The sequence below is a fragment of the Miscanthus floridulus genome, chromosome 11, assembly GCF_019320115.1.
Source record: "Miscanthus floridulus cultivar M001 chromosome 11, ASM1932011v1, whole genome shotgun sequence".
Lineage (NCBI taxonomy): Eukaryota > Viridiplantae > Streptophyta > Magnoliopsida > Poales > Poaceae > Miscanthus > Miscanthus floridulus.
In genome coordinates, this window is record NC_089590.1 from 32446212 (window position 1) to 32461062 (window position 14851).

General features: G+C 40.4%; 1 protein-coding gene across 1 annotated transcript; it reads right to left on the bottom strand.

Annotated features, from left to right (window-relative positions):
• Nucleotides 1–7113: 7113 nt before the first annotated feature.
• LOC136491761 (protein FLOWERING LOCUS T-like) lies at nucleotides 7114–10236 on the bottom strand. The gene is made up of 4 exons (XM_066488001.1): nucleotides 10042–10236; nucleotides 9832–9893; nucleotides 9177–9217; nucleotides 7114–7373 (listed from the first exon to the last, which is right to left on the bottom strand). The coding sequence occupies exons 1-4, from the start codon at nucleotides 10234–10236 to the stop codon at nucleotides 7114–7116; spliced, it is 558 nt and encodes a 185-aa protein (XP_066344098.1).
• Nucleotides 10237–14851: the final 4615 nt, after the last annotated feature.

Sequence of the window (14851 nt, forward strand, 5' to 3'; positions counted from 1 at the left end):
CCCTTAATAATGACGGTGTCGCACAGCTCCAAGAAGTGTCAAAGATGTGTGTTGGCGTCCTCGCTAGGCAATCCATAGAATGGATTTGCCTGCACCATTGTGATTAGGCCAGTCTTCAGTTCAAAGTTCACATTGCCCATGTTGACAGCGGGCCCAACGGGCACATTGGCAACATTGGGGATGGAGTACTCGTGCAGAGTCTTGTTGGCCATGATGTTCGGTATGGATGGTGTTCGGATGACAGGTTCGGTTACCGACGGAGTAGCGAAAAGAGGATCAACATGAGGTCAGGCCTTCTTTTAGGAATGACTCTGGATTCTTCATGAAGGTCGTCGGCAAGTCAAAACTTTCTTACACTATCTTGTTTTCATCCACAACAGGAGAAAACAAGCAAAGTTATCCTGTTATGAGCACATATTATCATGAACATGTCCTAATAGATTCTCTTAACTAGTGCCTTCCTCGGCAATGGCGCCAGAAATGCTTGTTGGCATTTCTTAACGACATCACTAAGACTCATGTTTCCTAGCGATGCCACCAAGAAATACCTTGATGATTTTTCAGAACACATACAGAAATATTCCGTAAGCGCATGGATATATTGTTGTAGCATTTCACCCAGAGCTATTCAAGTATCGTTCATTTATATTTTCCCCAAGGAAGGCATGGTATAAAGGTCTCTAGTAAGGACATGATCAAGATAACATGACTATATAATAGACCAAGGTCCATAATAGGGGTGAGCTAGGATAAATATTGGATAGTGTGACACACTCAAGCCAATCTCAAGAATAAAGATAAAAGAAAGAATAAAGAATAAAAGAATATTCCTAAACTGGAGCAGGCTTATCTTGTATAGCTATGCTAAGATGAGCAAATAGTCATACAAATACATGAATTTCTAGGGGTAGAGATCCTAAGCTAAGATAGCTCTGGTCACTATAGACTTGCTTCGGGCACCGGTGAACACTTGGTCTGCCAAGCTTAGCCGGACTACAGCTCTACGTCGTATCTGAACATGGTGATTACGAAGGACGGACAGGGCTATCACCACTGGCTACCTACCCCTCAACTGGAGGATACGAGGCAAACGAAGGTGACTTCTAGCTTAGACACCACGTCTACGCTATCGGTCATTACTTTAGCATTGGCCAGGAACATCCTTCTTTATCTGGAGTCCTCTACTAGAGCATCCACCATGGGGACGGACGACGAACCTGCCATAAAATAATGACCAAAACTAACTTAAATTAGAACTCATCACCTCAACTTCGCTCTTGGTCCAAACATGTATGTTGTATGAAGGATTAAGCATAAAGTTCTATATGCTAATCTAATAACATAAGAACTTTGCTCTAGTTTCATAGCATAGCTATATTGATAAAATGAGAACAAGAACATAAGGGAGCTCTTCATATTATTCATACCAAGTTTGCCCCTAGAGGTTCAAGCTCTCCAATGAAGCTTGCCTTGCTCCAAACACTACTAAAAATAGTAAAAGAGTACAAGTGTGGAGGGAGAGAGAGCTCAAGTGTGGTGTGTGTTTTGGTGTGTGGCTCTCCTCCTATATTTATAGATGTTTGAGGTCGGTTTTGGCTGAGGTAAAAATGGAAACCATCCAAAACCGCCCCTACATGGCACCATGCAACCACCAGAATTGAGTGGACCCGAGAGGTGGTGGCAGGGGTGCGGGCACACCCCTGGTGCAGCCGGACCAGAGCTAGCCCTCCTTGCCACCGACTTCGCGTGGTCGATTCTTGAGATGGGCTGGGCCACTGCTACGCCGTTGTTTGGCTTATATGTGTAGGTTGGATGGGCCTTCTGTGTGTTCCTTGGCGTAGATGTTGCGTTTACGCTTTCGGAGTTGCGCCATTTGACAAAAATTCCACCATATTTGCGTTTATGTCTGTAAAACAGTGAATCTCCAATACAAGTGGAACTATGTCAATAGTAAAGGTATACGTGTGTAAAATATGTTAGTTTTCTCCTTTTCAGACTTAGGTTTGGCGATTGGATTTGGTCGATAAGAACCGCCAACAGGTCCTAAGACAGCTAAGATGAAGGCCTAATGTCAAGGAGATAGGAGAAAGTAAAAAAGGTTGAATAAGCACATATACATATTTCACTGTTGGACTATATATGAGTAGCACACTCATACCTTCCAATTGTTGTGCATAAAATCTTTGTCAACAGCTTTGAAGTTTAGATACTTTGTCGGCCTTCCATTTCCATCACATATCCACGTACAGAAGTCGAGAGAGGAACAATACCAGAAAAGGTATGATTATGCATGAAGAATTATTAGCTTTGTTTGAATCCAAATGGAAAGAAAAGGAGGCAGAACTATGTGCCCCAATACAGGCGGAAAGTAAAGTGGAACAAGCTTCTTGGGGAAACTTTAGCTCGGACAGGGTACGTAGCAGCTGCAGAAGCACATAACTTCTAGAAGAAGATGCAGGTTCCACCTTTGACGTGGATCAGATTAGCAAACCTAGTGAATGCTAGGTTTTGGGTTCAAGTTAGCAAGTGCAACTATTGATTTGTGAAGCATTTTTTTCATGAGAATTTTTTTGAGATAAATCTTGAGATTGGGCAATGAGAACTTAGCTCTGAGATTTTGTGACCATCTGGCCACCAATATCATGGATAGATACTTGAGCAACTTGAATTCAAGCTTAGAGAGGTTGATTTGATCATCCTTGATTTTCCTTGCAAAAAATCCATAAAATGCATAAGAGAGGTTGGGGAGACTCATGAGAGATTGAGCAATGGCTTGGTCTTGATCTTACCCTTGTATGATGATGAAGATGTCACCACACTCCATGTTTCGTTCATGCATGAAAAATTGGGAGTTAGGGTTTGAGAGAAAAAAAATTAGGAAAAATGAGAGGAGAGCTCTTGAGCTAACCATGGCTAGAGATTGAGATGGAGATGCTCTTGAGCTTGAAAAAGTGCTGATCTTGCTTCCCTTGATTCTTCCCTTCTTCTTCTCTTCCCCATTTCCCTCTTCTTTCTCTCTCTAGTTCCTCCTTGTTCTTGCTTTCTTGAGAGAGAGAGGGAGAGGATGAGAAATGGGAGAGTGAGTGTGAGTGTGAGCTTAATCTGTTGATGATCCTTTCCACTTTTTGCATATGATAGGTGGGGTCCATTAGAGAGTGGAGGACAGCTCATTTCCCACTCACCGTCTCTGTTCGGACATCTGGCGGACCATCCTCAGATCCTAGCAGACACTCTGTCGGTTCCCTGACTTAGAGAATTTGATCCAGAGATTTGGATCTTTAGCGTTGGGGCCAAATCTTATTATCTAAGAGATAGACCATCACTTAGAGAGAGATCGATAACATTGGTTAGCATCTTTCGAACAATACTCTCTTGATGTTGATTTCTGCTTGACCGATGTTGACTTCAGGTTGAATTTGGTTGACTTGAGAGAATTGATATGGTTGATTGGAGAATTTGGAATCCTTGTCCACGTACAAAGCACCAGGGATCTTTATAGGAGAACGATAAGACATTTTACAAACGTGTCATTGAGAGTTTTAGTTGGAACGACTTCGGGTCGTTACACCTTCTGTAGTAGTGTGAAAACCAAAACGATTACCATAAATTAGGGCATGAAAACCATAATTGCCCAACATCCATCATCATTGTGACCTCACATAAATAATATCGCTGCAAAACACACGTTAGTTACAATGATTATGTCTTAATTAATTGCCAAAACCAAATTAGGGGCCTAGATGCTTTCAACCACCATTATTTCTTGATAGAACAAATTAACTTTTGTACAGCTTCATCTTGTGGTCTTATTGTACTTTACTTTCTTATCCATTGCAATCTCCTCTTCTTCGTGTGAGACAAGATTATTGAGATCACTATCTCGGCATGTAAATATTTCGGGCATATCCCAACAAGTTAGTTAGGTTGTGTTTGGTTCAACTTCCGAAAAGTGTTTGTACAACCAAAAAGCAGAACAACCAAATGGATGGAATATGAAGCTGCATGCTTTTTCAGAAACACTAATTTCACATAATATAATTTTCGTAGCACCTTGGACATTGCTTCCCGCTTTCCGATTTTCTGCTTTGCCAAATAGGTGAAAATAGAGAGATCTTTGGCAGCTATTTCAAGGAAGATAGAAAGAGAGGGGATAAGTTCCATAATTGTTTCAACCAAACAATTTACAACTTTTCTATAACGCATAGCTCGCAATAGATTTTAAATAGCTCACGCAGCTCACAACTTTTACACAATTCACAGCTGAATCAAACAAACCCTTAATGATGTTGGTTCAAAAGCCGGCCCATCCAGAAACTAAACCTAGAGCGGGCTCATCTTGAATTAGGAGCATTAACTTTTTGCTTCTAGCATGATTCGTCTAAAAATTCCAAGAAGTCCTTATAGACTACTGACATGGCCGAGATGTTAGTGAGAAAGGGTCAGGTAGTTCGAGTATCCTTGATAGACGATCAAGAATAAGGCAATCAAGAGATTCCGGGAGAAATATCATGTTTATGCAGTGTGTCAGGGATAGAATGCATGGTAAGCCGCTGCCAGCCGCCAATGTCAGTAGAGCGAGAGGAATATAGGAGAGGCTAACTAAAGGATCAATAGAACCATTATCTCTTCTCTATATTCTCTATCTATATCTTTATCTCTATGTCTATCTCTTTATTATATTATATTATACAACTAAAACATATGGATTGTCAACATCTACCCGACAGCACCAAACACCCCTCGACACAGGTCCACCCGGCGGCACCAAAAACTTCTCATATAATCGCTTCCCTACCGGCGCAATTAAAGGAAAGAAACCCAGAATGCCTCCGGTTTTTTTTTCACTATGCATGTGAAGAAACCGTGGCTGCGGCGGAGGAGAAAAAAGTCCACTAGAAACTGTGGGCTGTAGCAGTTCAGTATGGAAGGCAATGCCATGCTTGAGGAGGGAAAAGAAAATTAATATGGAAGGCAATGCCATGATTGACTGATTAAGGACGGGAAAAAATTAATCGCACGTTGTCGCAATCATCTCCAGACGCCTCTCTAAACCATGCCGCCGCGCTCTCCCTTGGCCCCTCCCTGCGGCGCAGCGCCACTGCCTTCAGAGAAATCGTCTGTGTATGGACATCGTGGCCCCGCTCCCCCAATTGATTCCTTCCCCTACCACACTGGGATGGGCATCAAGCGGCCATCGGTAAGAGACATGCCTCCGCCTCTGAATCAGCCGCTACCACTACTGCTGTCGCCGGCGATGACAATGCCTCTCAACCTCACGTCGTTCTCTAATTGCAGTAGTCATCCTTCTCTTTATGTTGGACACCTCATCTCTAGGTCTGTCTCGCCTTTGCTGTCGTCATGATTCCTCTTGCATCCGTTGTAAAGAGCGATTTGTTCTAAGATTTGCTTGTTCTCGCGGATTTATTTGTTCGGATTTATTTGCTGCATTCAAGTGATGGTATGATGGTGGAGCCACGATTTTGGTGCTTAGGAGTGTAGTCCATGAATATGTATATTATTGGTCTTAACTTTGGTGTGTGAACTATTTGATATATTATGTATGCAAAAATGAGAGGATCTTGGGACATGGATGTGTGTATTATTAGTCTTACTTTTGCATCGTTGTCTCAAAATTTTGAGACAAAATGGGTGATATGGCTAGGTGCCCAGTCACTCCCAACTTGGAGGAACCTGGTCAGGCTTGAACGACCTAATCAACTCCTATAAAAAATGATGAATGGCAACAAATAGAATGATGCAAAGATTATTACACTCAAGCACATCAATTTAATGGCAACAAATAGAATGACGTCAAGATTATTACACTCAAACACATCAATTTTAGGTAATTATGGTCTCGTTCGCTTCGCTGAAAAAATAAGCCGAAATATTGTTCCAGCTAATTTGTTGCGAGAGAAAAATACTGTTTCGGCTGAAAAAAAAACCAGTTAAAAAGTACGCATTATAAGACAAGCGAACAAGGCCTATGACACTTGTAAACTTAAATCATTATGGTCTATTTTTTTTCACGATGCAATGCACGGGCTCAGTCCTTACATGAATAAAAAATTACCATGCGACACCGCCCCGTCCGTGTGGCAACCTGATCTTGATGTACGGTTTCATCGGCCAAACAACACTAGGCGAGCGTTCGGGCCTGGCTGTATCTGCAATTTGGACGGGATCTGCGTTTCAATATGGACACAAGGAAACTATCAGGGCGGTGTTGTACCAAATGCAGGGTGATGTGGCACTGTCGCATAATTTTTTTTCCAGAATTACAGCTAGAACTAGAGGCAACTACATGTTACTCCAATATTTTCATAGAGAGAGAAAGATAATCGGTCTGATTTTTATTGATGTATTACAAAGGTCTTTTCATGGTTCCATGCATGCATATGCCGGTAACCTTGTGGCAGAGACACCGCATTGCATATCCATATATCTATCTGTATGCAGCACACCAATCTATATATACATCCTGATCTGACGCAGCAGGATGCTCAAACAGCTAATTACAACTACAATAATGTATAGGGCTATACGGATCGGACGCGCTCCTCCACTACTTATACATTTATTTTCATATTATTACATGCATTCCATGTGCGTGTAGACGGTAGACGGTTTTGTCACCGATCCCATACCGCGCGTGTGTGTGTCTATATATATATATATATATATATATATGGAAATTGTTTCCTACTCCTAGTGAGTAGTTACTTCCACGTGTATATCTCTAGATTTAGAACGTATATGGCCCGACGAAGTGTACGTAGATGGAGTATATCATCATATTAGACCATCTAGGGTAATATGTATGATAAGTATGTATATATACTTAGAGTATATGGTTATACTTATTTTATATGCTACTATCAAAATATTATATAATATATTAAAAAATATTTGCTCTTTTGAAAAAAAATCACATAGTAAAGATCTGGAATATCTTAATATTAGTATGTCAACATACTCAAATTGACAAATGAGTATGTACACGTACGCAACGTGATTTATTTATTATAGGAGTAACCACTCTGGTAGTATATAAAATGCACCATATATATGCACGGTACATGTGACGTAACGACGATGACCGATCAAAGATCGTCAGCCCGCACGGCGGCGGCTGGTGTAGGGCCCGGTGAACCTGGGGCCACCGGAGCCGGTCTGGCGCTGGCAGTTGAAGTACATGGAGGCGACGGGCGCGCCGAGGTTGTAGCGCCGGGCGAAGCCACGGGTGTTGAAGTTGTGGCGCCTCGACGGCGCCGCGAATACAGTCTCCCGGCCAATCTGCTGGAATAGCACCAGCACCATCCGGTGGATGCCCGTCCAAGGGGCAGGGGGCTCGTAGCACATTATCTCCCTGCCTGCAAATCCAATTATTAACAGTCTCATCAGCGTCTACATGCGGATCGATCTGTCCCAGTAGCTACTTTCAGCGTTTCAAATTATAAGACGTTTTAGTTTTTCTAGTTACACTATTTTTGCTATACATTTAGATATATTATAAGTCATGTCTAGATACGTAATAAGAGTTGTGCATATAGAGAAGCAAGAAATGACTTATAATTTAGAATAGAGGGGTACTTAATAGTAACGAAGTGCAACAATTAAAACTGGTAACCCCTGGAAGATTGTTTAATTTCTAGAGCATTTTCACCATGTTGGATGGTACGTCAACCAAATTTTCTTAGTAGCCTATCCAATCATCGTTACACTTCTTTTATTTTCTTTTGAAACAATAATAATCATCGTTACACTTTTGAATCAACAGATAGAGTTACGAACAATTATTTTATTTTGGGTCCCAATAGTTAAGCAAGTACAAATAACGTAATCATTCTTCTCCTTCCTTTTCACTGTTAAGTTCCTCCCATTTTCTGAACTACTGCTGCTGATGTGGAAAAAATCACTTTCAAAATAACCATCCTTCAGGATTCAGGATTAGCTTCTTCTGTTTGGAGTAGAAGAGAGATGTAATATATAAATTGGAACCATCATTTTGTGGCTGACTTCAAAAATAAGTACTCACTCCGTCCTTATAAAAACTCTAGAAATTCATTTAATTTGGGACAGAGAGAGTAAGGGACCAGAATTTCTAACACATCAGAGTCCATGCGATTATATTCCTTCATCTGATCAATATAACATGCATCTTCGAGGGAGAAAGACTCTAGAATTAGATTTTGACTTCAAAATTTAATATTAACCGAGACAAATTCAGAATCATCTCAACACAGTTCTTTGAAAACAAATCTATTTATCTATTTTTTTTTATAAACTACGGAATTACATAATGTGATTGGTTGCTGGTTAAAGCACGCAAAGTTTGACTTTTAACATCAAACAATTATGATGGCTTAACTTATTAATCCAAACATGTGCAACATCATATAACTCTACTCCAAATGCAGTTTTTATTGCAGTGTCATGTACTGCACAATGCTACCATGTCATGTAAAAGAATGATACAATTCTCTCGATGCATAATATCATGGTATTTTTTTTCTTATTATTGTCTCCCAAGAGAATTGATCTAAGACATATGGACCCACAACATGTATTACAACTTCAACCCAATAGAATTTCATACGGTTTCAAGAGTTGGGTTGAGAGACTTCATATATCCTAAAACTTATTAGGGATAGATAGCTTGGGCATATTCATATGCACTAATTACATACAATTTAGGATACAATTTTCTCTATCGGCCACCACCGAAATTACCAAACTTTGTGAATTTCAGCAAAACTTTAAACCTATGTATACTACCTGAATTCCATTGCACGTTATTGCATCTGCACTCATTGATCAATAACACCTTCGATTCATCAGATAAAACTAGAACAAGCATGCAGAAATGAGAAAATATGAACTATCTAATCAAGGACATGCATGATAATCAAGCGGGCAAGTAGATTGCACGGATACACACACTAATCGAGATGATCGATCGAGTGGCTATATATGATGTTGAGGGTGATTTGGCAAATCAAACTAAAACAATATATGAATAGAGATCGGTTGTGTTTTCGGATACACAAAATCGAGTATTATTTATGCACTCGGAATTTCAAAATAGCCACTTATTCACACACGCACATGCTGAATCATAAAAAAATAGACATGCCATTGTACTTGTTCCAAAATGGGAACACTGGTGTACTCACCGTATGTATTGTCAGTTGATGATGGGATGTCAGTCACCATCCTGCTCGAAACATGAAATGGTTGAAAGTTACTACCATATGATATCCATATTAATGAATTGAGCAATCTGATCCCAAAAAATTACTGGATCAAACAATTTTTAAAGGACTACTCTCTCCGTCCCAAAATAAGTGTTGCTATGGTATTCGTGCTGGTCAAACTTTCTTAAATTTGACTAGATTTGTAGAAAATATTAGCAGCATTTGTATCTCTAAATAACTTTATTATGAAAATAGATTTAACGATCTATCTAATGATACTAATTATGTACAATAAATATTAACAATTTCTTGTATATTTTTTGTCAAGGTTAAAAGCGTTTGACTCCTCGAGAAGCGAGAATAACACTTATTTTGGGACAGATGGAGTACATAACATATACCTTATCTCTCTTGAGACCTGTATCAAAATTTGTGGAGAAGCATAAGTGCATGTACAGTATCATAGTATATGTGGGTACAATGTGCCAACAACAGTGTCTATAGGGCTTTCTCTCTTAGGGCTCGTTCGTTTAGGCTAGTTCTAGGAAGGAATAATTCCTATATAAATTAGATAAGTGTTCCTAGCTGGAATAGTTCCAGGCTTCGGAACCCCAGGAACGGTATAGGCCCTTACCAGTGCAAGTACTCCCTCAAGGTTGGGTTGCTTGGGTTAGGAGCATCAGGATCGACCATCACCTATATATTGAAAGAATGTTATTCGAAGTTATCGCAAATGGTGTTGCGATCAATTAAACAAATATGTATCCACCATAACATAGTACATGTATCCACGATATCACCAGCATCTAAATTTAACTAGTTAATAGACACGGAATGAATTTACCAGAGTATATGCAACTCGATAATCATCTCCTCCAATCTCAACCCTTGGCCTATCAGAGACTGCCGGAGCGCGCAACTCCATGCCGCTGATAATAGGAGTACCATCGAATAGGACCATCATATCAACGGTTGTGTAGAAGGGGTCCAAGACATCTCCTATCACATGAGCAGTAACCAAGGAATCGTTAGCCGCCATGTCCAGTATTATTGCTTGAACTATGTGCAGGGTGAACACAGGGTATTGTGTGCCTTATTAGTACAAGCTGCAAGCCTGCAAAGGGTGGTGTGATATTTATACAGTGAGTGGCCGACGAGGGTCCAACAGGCCAGGAGAAAACAATCATTATTGGAATATTTTGACGAAACCTTTACTGCGTGGAGTCTTTGTACTAAAGCCTTGGATATTGCTAGATATTATTCCCTGCTGCTTTGAGGGGCGGTGAAATATTCTCTTGGCAATGGGGATGTCATGGTGAATTTTCGTTGAATTTTAACTAATGTTAAGAAGTTACTAATAAGGAAAACTTTTTTTCCTGTGATATGTTAGATTCAAATTCAAATCAATAAGTCAACGTAATACTGACTGGTCGGTTAATAGAATAGCAAACTTGTGTAGTGTTGTTTACCCATACTAGTTTGCTTGCATAGGCTGTTATGCGGGTTTGCACATAGTCAAAGTAGGTCCAAATGTCCAGTACTACATTAGACAATGCGGATTACATAAAACTGATGGTCACACGAAAGTAAATATTTTTAATTCCCTACCTCTACCATAAACGTGAGGTATATGATCTAATATAACATTGATGAGGTGACTATATATGATAAAATGTAAACAACAAACACATTTTTACCAAAAAAAAAACAGCTTGCCCGTGTCAGACAACCAAACACCAAGACATTACATACATTTATGTTAGCTGGAGTTATCCTGCATAAAGTTTAACATTGGACAAGACTAATCCAAACCAATCACACCTTTATCTCCTTATTTTTCAAAGAGAATTCCAGTGGCATCCAAACCTGACAAAATTAGCCGGAGCTTCCAAAAGAATACAAACCAAAGAAAGTATATGTGGGATTCCAGCCCACCTATACAGCATATGTGACTTTAAATGGGATGTTTTTCTTTCGAACAAACCCGTCAGAGGACTTTTAGTCCAGGATGGTAACACCAATCGGAACTAAAAGGACCTTTAATCTGGGTTGGTAATACCAAACGGGACTAAAGGATCTACATTACACCAGGTTGGTGTTATCAACCGGGACTAAAGGGTCAAGGCTCTTTAGTTAGGGTTGGTAACACCAACCAGGACTAATGTAAACCCTTTAGTCTGGGTTGATGTTGCCCACCGAGATTAATGGTCTCTGACGTTCAAGAAACTTGAACCCAGGACTAATGCTCACATTAGTTCTGGACCCAATTCTAATCGAGACTAATGTAATGAACTGAAAGTCTTTTCTCTACTAGTGCTACACAAATTGTTCTTATATCACCAAACTAATTAAATAACTAAAAAATCATTCACCCGACGATCAAACTTTCAAAAAGCGCTTATATATTACCGTTGAATCTTATGCGTGTAAAGGGCGTATATACGAGTGCACCCGCGGTGTTGTAGAATGAGGATATGATTCTTCTCGGATTGTAGACGTATTTGGCATACACGTCGTCTATCTCTGTACCTCTCTAAAAAGCCATTTCCGGGTTTTGGTCGACGACATAGCATATTCAGCAAATTAATAAAGTGCGATCTAGAAACACTTGAACGCTTGGCCCTTTTTTTTCCCCAAGTGTCCTCACTCGCATATACATATACTTATTATATCTGAACCCCTTTGGTTCCTTTATTTGTGAATATGTCTACCTGGCAATTGAATGTTTTGGAAGCTCCAGACAACAGATTTTTGCCATGCATTTACAATGTCTTTTAGCTATATTTACATTATCTTATTACTATATTTACAATTATTGTTTCAATGTAATTTATTGGAAAGAGTGATGTAATTTAGGGATAACATAACTTTTATTTCTACGGATTACAGATATCAGAGAAATATATGTCAAATATCAAAAACAACCCTACCACGAGCCCAACCCCAGCCACAATTTTTTCCCCTTTCTCCTTCTCATCGGGCTCCCTGGCTGTGCATTCTTCTTCCCATCAGGCTCCATGGCCGCCTCCTCATCCTCATATATCCTCGTTCGCGCCATGGTCGTCTCTAGGCCCCGTGCCACCAGCCCCGCGCCCTCTCGCCTACTGCCTGGCCAGCCGTGCGCCCTCGCTGGCCGTGCTCCCCTCGCCTGCTCACCGGCTGTGCCCCCTTGTCCATTGGTCCTTTATCGCTCAGCCAGAAAAATCGGTTGTTCACGGAGGCTAAAATAACCTAATGCCATATAGCAATTGTCTTATTTATTTGGCACACGCAGCACAAGCAATGCAAGGCGCGCGTGTACTGTTGACATCGCGTCGCGAATCCAAGTACACAGTGGCCCCCCACGTACAGGTCCGGATTCCTAACGGCCGGCCAGCCGTTTTTAGCTCGTGCCAAAGGGACGAAGACCCGCAGGCCGCAGCAACCGACCGTGCAGTGTGTTTACATGGCCGTCCGTTTTTAGCTCGTGCGAAAGTGACGAAGAGCCGCAGGCCGCAGCAACCGACCGTGTAGTGTGTGTACATCGTACAAATGATCGAGACAGCCGGCGCGGCGCATTACCATGCGCGCTACCTGCTGCTTTATTAGGGCCCTTTTCACGTGATCGACGAACTTATCCTTGGTGGACGACGGAGGATAGGGCTTGGAAACAGTCCGATATGATGATGCAAACGTGTATATGGATCTATCAAGTTTCATAAAAAAAGGATGCAACTCATCATAAAAAGAGTATAACTAATACTTGTTTTCAGGAGTTAATTAAATAATTTTAAATTTAAGAAAATCTATACAAACAAATACTTATATTTATAATACCGAATAAATCTTATTAGATTAATTACAAAACATTTTTTTTATTGTGATAAACCTATTTCGAGACATGTTGATGGTATTTTCTATAAACTTTGGCAAACTTAATAGGAAATTCAATTTGATTTGATTTAAATCTAGAATTACATTTTTTTTTTGACGGAAGGAGTATGTACATGTTATTACAAACAACCTAGAAAGAAATAAAGCAAGTCCACCTCTAAGATTTATTTGACGGCGAAAAGGAAAATTCCCAGGTTGATTTTGGGTAGACATCTAGAAATGTGTTGGCACCGAGCAGAGATGATATATGTCGGTGTCAACCAAGGTGTCAATACCATGATGGGTAGAATCATGATTTGGATATCCCCAAACGTTCCATAACCAACTAATCTCTGATCGTTCGTTAACTTTTATGAAACACATAAACCACAAACGACTTTTTTTTTTGAAATCCAAGCACAACCTCACATCAAATAATATAGCTTTTTCTATATATGGCTTGCGGCTTTGAGCACATATATGGTTTGTTTGGCCTTTTGCGTGGTTGTTTGGGTCTCTAAAACATAAAACATGTTTTAGTTGAATGAGTTTTAACCAGTTTTTTTAGAAAAACCAGCTTTAGGTAGGTACCCAAGTTAGTGGGAGTTTTATTGAAGATATGTTTGGATCCTACTAGCCGCAAAAGCAGGGTGATGGGAAAAAAGATGTTCACTGCGTCCAAGTCGTATTTATCCATTACGCCGGTTCTCAGAAAAAAATGGTCATAAGTCAATTTTCCTAATACACACTTTTTTAGTTTTGTGGAAATTAGGTTTTCCTTGTAGGATTGTTTATTGGGTGATCCAAACAAGATTTTAGGTGGCAGTTACTATACGGTAAAGCAAGTTTATAGAAGTTGGTTTCTGTAAGACTCAAGATCAAAACAATCCTATTTAGGTTTGGTTTCCTAGCTAGCCTTTGAAAAATTGGAGTTCATGCCTGTTACGATGGGACAGGACAAGACCCTGGGGGTGGGAGCATTGTGGCGTACTGGACGAAGACGAAGACAACCTTTTTCATTTCCAAAACAAGGGTAATTATCACATTATATAGATCAATACCCATTATCATACATCACTACAGTTCAATTGATGTATGTATGACGCCATTTCGAACTTGAATTCAACAATGAATTCGGTCAAACACATATCTTTGTATGTATTTTTTATTGGGTTGGGTGGGGGCGAGAGCTTCAACCCCACTTTCAGGACATAGAAATACATGACTTTGGTTCACAAAGAGAGCCAAGGGAATCGAATTTTTTCTTTTTAGCCCATTTTTTGAAAAATATTCACAAATAGACCCCTAAAGGTTTACTTTGGTTTTCTGGACCCTAGGCTCGACGCTATGGTATTTGGCGCCGATGTTACATGTCTCCGTGCCATGTGCTTTGGCGCCGAGGTATTTGGTGTGGAGGCACACATGGCGGCGACCTAGCGGTGAAGTTGCCGACGAAAACTAGTCGGCAGTCTGCCGAGGGGTATGTTCACGGTAGTAGATGAATCGGTGGAGGTGCACGTGACGGAAACTAGACAGTGACACAGAACGCAAGAGACAGCGATCAGGCAGGTTTAGGCCGCCAGCTTGACGTAATACCCTACGTCCTGTGTCTTTGGTGGATAGTATTATGAGATTAGATATGAATTCGAGGGGGTCCCTACCCACCTTATATAGCTCGGGGGTATGGTTACAGGTCGGTTGAATCTATCCTGATCGGTTACATGATATGTGTTTACAAGGAATACGATATCTAGCATATCCAATCATATCTTCATTCGTCATCAAGGATGCTTCATGCAGTC

What these genes read in the sequence shown, in the direction of transcription:
- LOC136491761 (XM_066488001.1), bottom strand. Translation starts at nt 10,236, where the DNA reads ATGGCGGCTAACGATTCCTTGGTTACTGCTCATGTGATAGGAGATGTC. An exon ending in ATCGAGTTGCATATACTCTG is followed by an intron (nt 9,894 to 10,041) that starts GTAAATTCATTC and finishes TTCAATATATAG; the next exon opens with GTGATGGTCGATCCTGATGC. An exon ending in TTGAGGGAGTACTTGCACTG is followed by an intron (nt 9,218 to 9,831) that starts GTAAGGGCCTAT and finishes TGTTTCGAGCAG; the next exon opens with GATGGTGACTGACATCCCAT.